A 13,897-nucleotide genomic window follows, 5' to 3' on the forward strand; every position below is an offset into this window, starting at 1 on the left:
CTCTGTCAGACTGTAGGAGACAGAAAGACTACTTCATCTCTATCTGGGCTGAATTAGAACGCACTGGTTTCCTAACCTTGTTCTCAGTGTCTTATTCTAGAACACCGTTACTGCTTGACTTTAAATGCAAAACTTCTGTGGGACAAATACAACACAATTATGAACAATTGAAAGGGAAAGTCAGCCAGTGTTTTGTCTGGCAATGACAGACCTTTCCTAGAAGTGTTTGCCCCCCTTCCCTTACTTGCTAGCACTCATGAAAGTTGCTTAAAATATATAGCTGAGGCAAATCCCACAGTCTTTAAGATGCTGCTGAGCCAGTTTCATACACTATTGACCTGGGGCCTCATTCTTGGTGGAAATACGTTACCTTGTCCAAAGTATGTTCATCCTCATCAAATCCTATTTTAAACCCTTACTTTAGTTCAGTGCAGTTTTGTTCTGCCCTGAAGTTTGAGATCATGGGCAAGCAAAAAAAACTGTTTTAATAGATTTCATTCTCCAAAAATGTCATGCCTTCCCAGCCTCGAGTGGACATTTAATTACTCTAATTGCCATGTGGCGAAAATTGTCATTCAGTGGGTTTGGGTTGATGTGCTGATGTGGATCAGTGGAATACAACTGATTATACGGTGACTAATTGCATAGCAATAGTTAGTGGTTTGACTAGTTAAGGCAATGGAAGTTTATACAGGAAAGTCCCAGGGCTATCTGGTCAATTCTAAATTGGCGTTGGTTGTGAAGGGGGCTGGTACAATCCAACTGGGTTTAAAGCTAACTCAAATGCCCATTATTATTGATCCCACTTGCTATCAGAATTGGTACACCGGATGATCGTACAATTGAATGGGAGTTGGCTTCAATGTTCATCCCAGCAAATATCCTGCTGACTTCTATTGCTTCTATCATGCAAGATAGATTGGCATTTGGGCAAGATGGTTGGGAGGGAAGGGAGACTAGTGCAGTGAGGCTGGTGTGCAGCAGGTAGCGCTTAAGAGGAGGTTGGATATGTTGGGAAGAGAAAGGGGAAATAATTTGCTTAGAAATTTGGGAGAGGAGAGTGGGAAAGGTATTTAATGGGTTAATTTGTAGACATTGTAGATGCACCCTGGTTAGTAAGTACAAAATAAAGGCTTTCCATAATGGCAGGTATTTGAACAGGTTCAGTCCTGCCTTGTACAGTCCCAGCGTGTTTCACTCGAACATAGTTTGAAGTTAGTGTAACATTAGAGTCTGAATTCTTGCTGACATTCTTGAAGCATTTGCTCATTTCCTTGGCTAGAATTTGGAGCTGGATATGCCTCAGCTTGTTTTCCCCTGCACCACCTTCCCCAATGTGTGGACTCCAATACAATGTGTGCCATTTTCCCCAGGCTGTTCAGTCAATTGCTTTGTGTCAGCTGTAGCAGGGTCTGACCTTGTCCAGTTGAGGTCTGAGTCACAGTTTCCGACGGGCATGAGCCAATTGAATCCCAGTTTTGCAACATCACCTGATCCGCAGATCTACGTTCTAGGTTGTGACCAGTACGGAGAATGGCAGAACCGGGTTATGAGATGGGCGAAGGATAATTATTGTATTAACAGCATGAATACACACACGGAAGGGGGGGAGGGGGAAGAGAAAAGACCTATTGGATTTCAAGGCGATTCACACTGGGTGACCTCATTCTATTCATAGATTTGAATCACTGGTTCCGCAGGAGATGCTCAGTGACCAGCAATAACTGCAAACTTCCCCTCACTACTGCAGATCTGGGCAGCATCAGGAAGGCACTGACTTGTCATCCAGCAGATGGATGAGTCTCCTTGGGTTGATGCCAGCGTTGGTTTTTCCCTTGGTTTTCCTCTCTCGTTTTCTGGACAATCTTGCAGATACTGATAAACTTCCTGACAAGCCAGCGCACCACTTAAAATAAAAGTCAGATCTTGACTTGTCCGTTTATTATTTGACATGAGGACAGTCATACAGTTGGCTAGATGCCTTTCCATCCGTAGAGCAGATGGTGCCACTTTGTGTACTTTCTGTTGAGGTTTTTGTCCCTTGGCTCCTTTTTTATTCTGTTCTCAAAACCCTAATCAAGTAGTTCCTGAGAATGGGGATTTTATTTTAAACAGATCCATTCAGGTTCATGGCCGTCTGAGGTTCCCCTTAGCCCATCACTTTGGCGATATTGTTCCTCTTGGTTTTCTTTAACTTCTCACTGATTTCCATCCTGATTATATTTGTTTCTGTTGTCTCCTTTTCAGCTGCCTCCTCTGTTTTCATCCAGGGGCATTTTACCTCTTCGCTGCATCTAGGTTGTTGCCATGGATGGGCTATTGCTGACTGCAAGCCAATGGTGCTGAGAGTGGGAGGGGGGAGGGAGGAGAGTCATGACCAGGTTAGTTTCAAGGCCCATTCTCTTTCCCTTAGCCAGTGCATCAGTACATACGTATCATGTTTTCCTGAGCCAGTCAGTATCCAGTCTATCCTCTTGCTGTATTGTTGTTGGTCTCAGCTCAGAGCTGGGCCATTGCAAATTAGCCATTATCCAGTTTAGGCAAAGGAAGTGTCTGCTCTGATCAGACATCTGAGCCCAACGTGTTGGAAAAAGTCTGCGGAAAGGATTGCTTCGTGGCAATGAATAGTTCTAGGTCACCGCTAAAATCAATCACAGAATTTTTAAAAAAGTCATTAAAATTTTTTTTCCCCTCCATATCAATGGGGATGAAATGGTTGAACGAAGTCAGCAGTCACCCAACTGGGTAACCAGGAGTCAGCATTCACTTCTCCATTGACATGTGAAGATGGCCATGTTAAACGGCTTATAGCTGGAGCGAGGGTTCAGGGTGGTTAGAAGTAGGAAGTCCGGTGATGAAACCTCCAGAAAAACTGCCCATCCAAATTGTCACCCTCAATGGAGATCTGACTGGGTTTGGAGGAAGGAATCCACCCCACCCCTGCCCCCACCACCAATGCTTCAACAGATTGGTAAAGCTTTGTGTTGGCTTTCCCTTCAAAACAGAGCAGCAGCTCCTGACCAGTAGCTGATTGAACCTGTGATTGTTTCCCAGTGGAGCTTGGTTACATTGGGACTGGTGAGGATGCAGTGTATGGTTATGTCGGGCTGTAGTTTGTTCACATTCTATGCGCGTTGGCAGGTTTGGCTGGGCTGAGTGCCTTTGCCACTATCTCTGCAATGCTATTGCTGATTTGTCCCTTGTGATGTTGCCAGAGTGCTCGCTGAATTGTTTTACTTTCAGAGCTGGGCACCACCTTCAATTCAGATTACAGCTACCAGTCCAATCTAACCGATCTCTGCCCTCGTTTTCCAGGTCATATCCCTCTCTGTAAATGCTCCGGTCTGATTGCTGCAGTTTATCCTCCCTGAGGGACTGTTGTGTTTGTGTTGCTAGTTAATTGGAGGATCACACAGAACGGAAGTGTAGCCAGCCTGGTGCTGACAGTTTGCTCCTAATGACGAGTCGTTATCCTTTACTAAAGCCCTGTGCACCCTATGTGATAAAACCCTGGGCTTTCAATTTCCTTTCAACTCCACTCACTCACAGAAAGGTTAAGAGCTGTGACCTTTCTCTGTCTAGCTGCTTTTTCTCTCCCCAGATGAGCCCCATTCAGTTGTAATGCATTTGCAATGAGATCCAGGTGTTGTCACCCAGACCTTCTCTCTTGGGGGGGGGGGGGGGGTCACTGTTGTTTGTCTGGTATAAGACACCTTCACAATTAAATGCACACAACATGACCTCAGCAGCCTTTGAACTATCACCTTGCCTTGTCAGGCCAGATCCCATTGAAAAATCCACCCTGTCTCACTTCGGCATTCCCTTGCATGTTCATTCATTACAAAAATTTCCGAAGGGTGGGAGGCTAGTGTATGTGTACTTCCTTAACCAAACAAACAGCACTGGTTTGGGAAATGACTTCCTAGCCTGGCATCCTCCTGTGAATGTGTTTTACTGAGGAATTAACATAACTGAGTTGAAGTCTTTTGATCTGCTTATCCTTATCAGCAATTTCCTATAACCTCCATTTTAATCTACCTCCGCAATTTCTTTTTTTAAACCCTGGGATTACCTCCCCACTTCCTCCTCCAGTCTGTCACAGCATCATTGGCAACTGAAGCTTCAGAATTGGAATTTACTCCCTGACACAACCACCACCTCGGCTCAAACCTATTCAGAAGTTCAACCCTTTGTCTGACTGTTGTTCACCTGGTATCCACACCTTCCTCTGGGAATAGTGTTTTTTAAAATAAAACTCGTCTAATTTTAAGTCAAATGTGAATCTAGCTCAGGTTAAATGAGGGTATCCAACGTTAAGAATCCATCCATGCATCCATTCAATGTTCTCTGTATTGACTCCTGTTGTCCTTTTGGCATTACCATTGGCATCACCAACTATCAGCATCCTGGGTGGATCCATTGACTGATCAGGGCCAGCCATGGGCTTTACAAGAGCAGGTTAGAAGTGGGGAGCTCTGCAATAGATAAGTCCCCAGTAGCCCCATTTACTCCCTTCATTGAAACAGCAATGTGGATAATTCGCAGCTTGCACTGCAGTAGCTTGCCAAGGCTCCTTTTTTTGGTAGCGCCTTCTACCACCTGTTGGTTTCCACCCCTCAAATCTTCACTGTCACTAAATCTGAAAACCGAAAACAAAAATCGATGGAAAAGTTCAGCTGGGCTGGCAGCATCTGTGGAGAGAAATCAGTTAATATTTCAGGTCCAGTAACACTTCCACAGGTGCTGTCAGACCTGCTGAGCTTTTCCAGCAATTTCTGTTATTGTTCACTATCACTGGGTCAGCCACCTGGAATTCTGTTCCTCTCAGTACTACACCTACACCCCAAAGGCCAGAGGTACCACATTCTGCAAGACCATTGGGGCTGGGTAATACACACTGAGACACCACATAACCCTGTGTGCAACTCAAACCCATTGTCTGTGAGAACACTTTTGTCTTTCCAGATTGAGTGTTAGCAGAGTAGATAATGTTAGGGTCTGCAGGTTCTGAACTGCTCCATCACGTTGACATTAGGCATCTTTCCATTCAGGGTAGCCCTTTGTATGCTGAAGGTCATTGTGTTGTACTCTGGTATGTTGGCAGGGACACTCCTACTGCATTTTTTCGCCAAACAGAAACCAGCTGGCCAGTGTTTGCTTTGTTACTGATTTACAGACCTGTTGTTTGATGTTTAAAATTATAATGTAGGATTGCCCCACCCAGGAAATACCAGAGTGAAGAGCTCACCACCTTTTTAAAGCTTGGGCAAAAAAAAAAGCCATGACTATCCCTTCTCACCACTGAGCAAACCTATCCAAAGCCATGGAAAATGGCCCTCTTGCCTCCAATCACTGTCCTTTTACCTGTTCTGTTTGGTCGGTCTGTGACGTTTGATTATAGTTAATCTCATTATCTGACACGCGTTTCCATGTGGATCTGAGGTAAAAGTTTCTGACGTTGGCTTCTCATCTTCCCCACACTGTCAATGTTGTCTCCCCTCCTCCTAAACAAACATCTCCACCCCACCCCTGCCCTAGTCCTTCGTTTTGAGAAAGGGGTTCAGCTTCCAGCTGCATTCTGAGGGCACTCACCTTGGATAGGTTGCAATTTCTTCCAGCTCCACCTCAAGTTGACTTATTGTCATTGTCACAAGCATCATTCCCTTTCCCATCGGTCGATTTGCCCTCCAGCCAGAGTCTCTGATTTCAGTGGACTGCTGCCAGCCTCTGCTTCCTGTTTGAACTGAAATCTCTTTTCCCACCCCACATGCCATCCATCCCAAAGACAGCTTGCTTTTGTGATGTTAGCATCATGCCTGCTAGTAACTGGCACCCTGCCAGAAGAGGGGCATTCAAGGAGTTTATCCCACTTTGTATATTACTGTTGGATGTACCAACTACTTTGAGGTTGAGCTCTGGTTTCAGATGGTTACTGTGTGTGAGAAATGCAGCCCAGGCCAGTGGAATGTTGAAGGCTTCTATAAATATTTCATTCTGTAAATGGGCTGTATTCTCTTATTTTCAAATCTTACATGGGCTGTGGGCACCTCTGGCATTTGTTGTCCATTCCTCATTGCCCTTGACGTGCTTGGCCCTTAAGACCCTTTGTGAGGGCGGTTAAAGGTCGAGCAGCTCTCTCGGGATCTGGAGTCACATGTAGGCCAGACCGGGTTATGACTTACACCCCGCCCTCACTATCCTTTTTTGTCTCATTTTGCTGATAGCATTAAGAGATTGCCTCCCGCTGTTGCTCAGCTTTACACAGTTCAGGCAACCCCCTTTGGGGTCTCCAAATTACCCTTCACATCTGACAATAAAGTACTCTCTTCGGTGAGAGTATCCATCCTGAACTGCAAGGTGATGGTCCAGGTGTAAAGACCATCCTCCTCTGCGTTATAAGGGATGGCCTGGGGCTATCATCTTTCGAAGGTCTAAGAGGATCTCTGACAAAACGCCATGTTCGTGTCCAGATCATGATCGGAAGCTCCAAGGAATGTTTGACCCAGTGTGCCTCCTATGTGGTGTAAACACAATTATTTTCAGTTTAATTCCACTTTGGAGATCTTCTTATTGAGAAGATGCCTTTAAGCAGGCAAGTTCAGCAGCAATGTGAAGCTGCTATTGTACCGAGTTCAGTCAAATATCTGCTTCAAGCTGGAATCTCAGCTAGAATAAACAAGCGGAGATATTTTTAGATTCTTCCTCTCCGCAAGAGATTAGAAAGACAATTTCTGCCCTCCTTGGGAAATCTGAGTCCTTTTGAACTGTTGACATGTGTATATCCTGCTGGTTAGGCAGCAGTCTACCCTGCCAATACCAGAAAGCACAGTTACTACAGTCTCCATGTTCAGCAAGATCCATCAAATGTGTGCTATAGAAGCAGGCCATTCAGCCCAACCAGTTCATGTTGGGTTATTTATGATCCACTGGAGTATCCTTCTATGTTTCCTCATCTAAATCATTATTGTAGCCATCTAGTCCCTTCTCCCTCATGCTTTTCTAGCTTCTTAAATATATCTTTACAACTCATTCCAATGGGAGCAAGTTCCATGTTCTCACCACTCTCTGGGTGAAGAGCTTTCTTCAGCATATCCCATTGGGCTGCTTGGTGATTGTCTTGTATTGATGGCCTCTGGTTGTAGTCTTCCCTGCGAGGAGAGATCCTCTGTGTAACCCCCCTCCCCATCAAAGCCTTTCCTAATTTTACAGGCCTTGATTTGCTCATCCTTTTCAAATGAAAGAGGCAACCCATTGATTCTTGCCTGACATCTGTTTAAAATTTGCAAATCTGTGCCCTCCCCCATCCTTTTCTATGGATCCTAATTGACAAAGAAGACCACCACAGTATCTGAACACCAACAGATTTGGGTGGCAATAGGGAGGGCATTGACCTAGTAGATACAGCCCTGCACTCCTAAACTGAAAATAAAGCTCGCTCAACACTGTCCCCATCAAACACTCCTGTGACAGGGACCCTGTCATCCCCTCTTCACACTCCTCCATTTTGTTTCTTTAATTTTGCTTGGGGCACTAACGAGTTACAGCTCCATAGCAACTAGAATATATCAGTGGTCATTCTCCACGTATGAGCTCTGCTAGCACTGGAGCACAGACGATATGCCACATCACATTCTCAGGATCTCATCAGTTTGGGAGACTGATCCAGCTCTTGAGATCATGCTTGTGTTATGTGATAAATGTTAAAGCTTATTTTGTGGGCCATTGGTGCTATCATGACCCTAATGTGATTGAAATCTTTCTGTTCATGAAAGAACATGTGCTTGGGCTGTACCAGGCAATGGGAATTGCACTGATACAGGATCAGCATAATCTCATGACAGCAACCATTATTAAGACAGAAACTGTCAGGGACCTGACTTTGTTTTGTGTTAACAGCAAGCAGAGGGAATGGCATGCTGACTAAGCTCAGCATGTCAGCACTACACCTGAGTGTGCATTACCATCTGGCTTGCCCAGATAGAGACTCCTATTAACTTCAACCCCAGCTCTCAATGAGCTGCTGGGTCCAACAAAGCAGCCTTACTATTCCTGTCTCTGGGTCTCCATGGTAAGATAGCTTGTGTCATCTGAGGTCCCTTGCTATTTTGGCAGCTGTTTGACGACATTATTAAGCAGAATGTCCATGTCGACATGACTTTTGTCAGTGACTGTCTGTTGGAATATAAATAATGAGAGAGTTGCTGTCAAAAGGACTTGGATTTCCTTTTGACTCTGATTAATGAACTGGCCAACCCAAAGACAGTGGGCACAGTTTGAGAGAGGGGCTATTCTTGCTGCATTTGTTACCACAGTTACTGAAAGCTACTTGTCTGGGAAATACAGGCGTGTATGGACAATGGGATGTGCTTATGGTTTGGAGGCCGGTCGTTTCAAGTAACTGGCTTTACAAAGAGCTGTGCTTCATTCTATTATCAAAGTGGGAGCCTTGGTTTAGTGGTAACCTCTGAGTTGGAAGGTTATAGGTTAAGGCCCTGACCCAGGAACTGGAATGCAGAATCTGGACGGATTCTTCAATGAGTGACTGAGCCAAGCATTGCAATTCTGGCGGTTCTGTCTTTTGAATGAGATCATCTTCAGCGTGAGTGGAGATCAAAGATTGCACAAAACCACTTTGACAGGGCAAGGGAGAGCTCCTTGATTTGCATCCCTCTCGCCATCATGACAAGGGCCAACGTTCTGGCCATATCTTACTGGTGTTTGCGGGATCTTGCTGTGCATACATCAGCTGTTCTGCTTCTTGCCTGATGCCACTTCAAATGCACTTAATTGGTGGATGGTTTGGGGAAATAAGAAATGCTTTAGTATGCCCAAAATTAGGGAAAAGTTTATAAATGAAGTTCTTATTGTCACCCATTCATTTTGTTACTTTGATTCAGGTCGACCACCAAATTGAGTGGGGTGGAGGGTGTTTTGTGATGTTCGCTGTTAGGGTGTGAACACTCTGTACATTTGCAATGATAAGCTTCTGTTTTGTATTAACACTTCTGTTAAGTTTTCAGACAGAGGTAGTTACATGAGCCGTCAAATTGTAGTTTCCTGATGATCACTCAATGGGACATCTGGGAGTTATATCACGCATCCCTAAAGCAGACAGATGCATGACTGCGAAAGTGGACTATGTTTTCTGTTAACTGTGCTCTCTGTGCTCTGAGCACTAATTGATAAGTCACTTGGTTGCTGGAGAGATGCAGGGAGCAAACCATTTGGAGTGAGTGCACCTGGGATCGTGTGAAGAACCAGTTTCCTTCCCTGCCCCCTCAAATTCTTCAGCCTTTTGTCTGTTTTGGAAATGTTCTCAGAGTGAATGGAAATGCTTGGCGTGCGCACACACACTTGCCCACGAGGTCAGCTGTGCTGGGCTGTGTACACAGAGGAACTGTTATTCTGCCTCTCGTTAAACTTAGGCTCGAGGTCTGAACCCATTCTGTGCGACCAACAGGAGGTAGCTGTTTTCTCTGAGCAGTTGTCCCCTCAGCTGTCGACTGCTTGTCGAGTTGGAATGCAGGAAAATACCAGGAATTCCCCCAAAGTGAGGGGAACCACCTCTGGACTGGGCTTCAGGGCAGTATAATAGATACCTGCTGACACCCTTCATTAGAGTGACAGGCTTGGCAGTTCTGACATGCTGTTTACACAAGTAAATGAAAATCCTCCCTAGCTGCTCATGAGCACTTAAGTGAAGAGATGTCTTGAACTTTCCATTGAGAAGTAACCGTCTATTTTGTGCACTGCCTGTGACTGTCTGTCTGGTTAGTGTGGCTGAGAGATGGATATTAGAATGGCAGATTTCTGAATTTCTGCACCGTTCACTTGTTGGATTTCCCTGCCAATGTGTAAATCCAATGTGAAAACCCATACTTATTGCCATGTAGAAAGGTTAGTGCATTGTGGAGATCATTCGTCCATTTTTGTCCATGCTGACCACGTGCAAAAATGACTCTGACTCTGCTCCTCACCCCCACCTTCTCTTCAATAAAGAAGTCTCCTCTTCAGATAATCCTTCAATACCATTTCAGTGGGAGTAGTTGTCGTGCCGCATGATGTAGTGAGGACCCCAGAATATAAAAAGCACCTTCCTTGGATTTGCTGAAATTAAACAACACCAGACTTCATTACAATGATCCCACCAATTCTTGGCTGCCTATATTGAAGTGTAAAGAAAAGGCCGTCGTGGGAGCTTCCAGGGAGGGGTTTGAGTGAAAAGCTGTGTAGTACTGATATGGCTGCCAATCTGTGACTTGAACCATGACCATGTGGGAACTTGATGCGCTGTTCCTGATCCCACTGATTCAGTACTCAATCTGGGATTTGCCTTTCAGAGTGTAAGGAGGGCTTCTTCAAATCGGAGGCCACCAACGATCCCTGTTTGGCATGTCCTGCCAACACCCAGCCCTCCGAAACTGGTTCCACGTCGTGCCCCTGCAAGGACGGTTTCTATCGAGCACCCAGTGACCCAGCCACCTCTGCATGTTCTCGTAAGTACAATCTCCTACTCAACGTCAGAAGGTATTACACTGTGAAGTATGAATCCTGTATCGTTGGTCTTTGGTGCTACCTGGGCCCAAAGCCCACTCCAGGGATTATTAGCGTGAGCGATGATGGCCATTAACACTCCTCAGCAGCAAGCTGATTTTTATTGTTTTTGTCTCTCTTTATATTAAACCCTCAGAACCACCGTCTGCACCAGAGGCTCTGACAGCTACGGCCATGGGTTCCATGGTTGTGTTGAAATGGATGCCGCCCAGTGACACCGGGGGCCGTAGTGATGTCACTTACACCGTGGTATGTGAACGTTGTGCCTGGGACACGGGAAGCTGCAAACCCTGCGAGTCTGCTGTTCACTTTACCCACCGGTCTCCATTTGTGCAGACCACAGTGAGTGTGATGGAGCTGGAGCCACACACCAACTACACCTTCAGGGTCGAAGCAAGGAATGGGGTGTCTGACCAGAGCGCCTCACGCAGTATTGCCAGCACTGTGGCCCTCATCAACGAGACGGGTAATTGATTGATGCGTTGGCTGGGGGATGGTTTAGCTCAGTTGGCTGGTTTGCAATGCAGATGATGCCAATGCTGTGGGTTCAATTTCTGCACCAGCTGAGATTTCCTTGAAAGACTGTCCTTCTCAATCTCTCCTGAGGTGTGGTAACCCTCTAGTTAATCCACCACCAGTTGTCTCTGTTATGTGAGAGCCCCACAATGGTCCACGAAGACTATGGCTACTTGTATATGCTGGAGTTTGCATGGTTAGTGCCAAGCTTCTAACTGGTTTGGACTGGCTAGCTCTAGAAACAGCTTCTGTCCTGGCCTGTCCAAACTGGGAGCAAGCTATTTATTTGTTAGAAATCCTCTGCACATCCAGTCAGGTCTTTCTCAGTATGTGAGAGGAGCGGCAATGCCACTGGATTAGTAATCTGACGGCCCAGGGTAATGCTCCGGGGACATGGCTTCCAAACAATAGCTGGTGGAATGCAACTAATAAAGTTTTTGGCATTGAATGCTGGTCTCATTTTTTGTGGTCGCCATCACTATAATTGTGTAAATGTCCCTCTGATTCATAAAGGTCCTTTTAGAGGAAGAAATCTATCCTCTTCTCATCTGGCCTACACATTGCATCAAACCCACAACAATGTGGCCCTCTGCAATAGCCTAGCAAGCTGCTTTGTTCAAGGCAACAAATGCTTGCCTTGTCAATACCGACATCCCACACTAGAATATTTTTCAAAAAAGGACATGTCCAGCATTGCAAAAGACCTTTCCTAAATTTCTCTCAGCTACTGGGTTGCCATTGCTTAAACTGAACCAGGGGATCACTCTTCAAGTGACGGTATGTTCAAGGACAGGTAACTGAGATGCTTGCACAGTATTCATGGCCTGTTCTCACTCCTACAGAGCCTCCTAAAATCACCTCGATCGCTATGGAGGATCAAGAGAAGACCAGCCTTACCCTGTCCTGGAGCGTTCCTAGGCGGCAACTGAGAAGCATTTCTGGCTATGAGCTCATGTACAGCAAAAAGGTGAGAGTCTTATTGTAGAACTTAGCCCACTCCAGTTGGTGCAGTGACTCCCTACATAAACCTGTTCCCTCCTTGTTGAAGCTCCAATAGCCCATTGGCTGGGGTTTGATTCACAGCTGCCTCCCTGGTATGTCAGAGTTGCTATGACTTCCTTTTAGCTGTGTATGGTGTTGATCTGATGATGTTTGAGGGGTGGTTGTCATTGATAGCACCTTTCAAATGGGCAATTGAACCTGCTATTGATCCTGATACTAGTTTTCCTTCAATACCACGTTGTCTTCAGTATGGCCCTAGTGCAACGTGCCATTTGTTTGTTGCTGTGGTGTTGCATTGAGAATGTGCCATCTTCAGTATGGCTTCGGTGTGTGTGGTCCAGGTGTTTTGGAAAATGTTATGGTACTCTGTTTCACATGATACTCCGGTGCTGACTTGATCCAGCCAGTGTTCCCCACTCACTGTCCTCCACAATGCCTTAGTTGACAGATTCATGGGCTGTGTTCTACAGATTCAGCATCATGGTGCTTCAGCTTTGGGAAATCAAGTGATGTCTGATCCAAGTTTATGTCGCCACGTGGAGGTTCTCCACAGAGTCCCCAAGGAAGCATGTTGTGTGTTTTTTTGTTTTAAAAACTTCTTTTGATGGCAACAAATTCCCAGCGCAGGTTTGCGGTGTGGAAATGATCAAACGCTCTCTTTTTTTGACTCGAAACTGCTAAGTAAACAGCAGAAGGGCACATGTGAAATTCAGAAGCAAGCTGTGAGGTGAATTTATCTTAAAAGAGCGAAGGAGTCGAAGGGACAGTTAGCTGCTTCCCCTCCTGATCAAAGACTCATGCAGCTGGTGAGCAGTGAGCTGATGGATAGTATTGGTCTGAAGCATCCAGGACAATGGCATGAATGGAACTACCCTGTGTAGCTCCTTCCAGTAAACTTAAAACAGATGCTGAACCTGCAGCTAAACTCTGGGTTCGAATCCCTGTGGGGAAGGATTATGTTGGGGAAATCTAAACCTTGCAGATTAGGTGTGGATCTCTTGCTAGCTTGGTTCAGGTTTTAACATGGTGACAGTTTTCATTCATATCAAATATTCAGCTGACCAGAGGAATTTCACACCCAGTAGATCTGCTGAAACCGGAGGTGATCGGTCTGCGATTTAATTAGGAGAATGTACAAGCGAGAGAGGGGTTGGACTCAAAGCAGCTGTAAGGCTGTGTAGAGTGTAATAAGTGTAACATCCTGAAACACCGATACTGTTACATATAGTCAGACTAATCCCTCGTTGAGATGAGCAAGAAACACCCATTTAATTCCCTTGAGGTGTTAAGTGGAAACTGACAGGTTGTCAATAGGAATTAGTGAAACTGCAGCACAAGTTCCATGTCTTTGACGATGTGAATTTGTTAGGCAAAATTCTCACCCTAAAACTTGTACTTTGGTAATAAGCATCCTGTTGCTGTTCTTTTATCTTGCACCAGAGACACTCAAACATTGCGTGAATTGTACCAGCACCCCTAGCTCCTTTCTAAAATCACCTTAAAAGAGTTTCACACTCAATCTCTGCTGAATAAATTGACATCCAAAAGAGTTGTCGTAGAGGATGTTAATTTGGTTTGAGTATTCCTGGGCTAAAGGGAATGGATAGAAGCAACAATATTCCAACCCTTTTTTGTTCTTTTTACTGGAGCGTGGATCTGTTGTGATGTACAGTGACAGTCAAATAGCCCAGCACTTCACAATTTAGGTTCACACAGGAAGGAGGCTGATTTCAGTGAACACAAGCCCACGTGGATTCCACTTGCGAGTGCGTCCTCTTGAATAGGATGAAAAATATTGATCAGGGAAATAAATTTCTGTCCACTG

The 13,897-nt window shown here is 45.3% G+C and overlaps 1 protein-coding gene across 1 annotated transcript in view; it reads left to right on the forward strand.

The window, feature by feature from the left end:
• epha2b (eph receptor A2 b) overlaps positions 1 to 13,897 on the forward strand; it is a 44,529-nt gene that overhangs the window by 17,050 nt on the left and 13,582 nt on the right. The window contains exons 4-6 of the mRNA XM_043675733.2: positions 10,341 to 10,496; positions 10,691 to 11,020; positions 11,913 to 12,037. Of these exons, the coding sequence (XP_043531668.1) occupies positions 10,341 to 10,496; positions 10,691 to 11,020; positions 11,913 to 12,037 (611 nt within the window). The remainder of the gene's footprint in view (positions 1 to 10,340; positions 10,497 to 10,690; positions 11,021 to 11,912; positions 12,038 to 13,897) is intronic.

Source organism: Chiloscyllium plagiosum, unplaced genomic scaffold (genome assembly GCF_037043375.1).
Source record: "Chiloscyllium plagiosum isolate Xiang-an unplaced genomic scaffold, Cpla_swu_hap1 HiC_scaffold_37, whole genome shotgun sequence".
Classification (NCBI taxonomy): Eukaryota; Metazoa; Chordata; class Chondrichthyes; order Orectolobiformes; family Hemiscylliidae; genus Chiloscyllium; species Chiloscyllium plagiosum.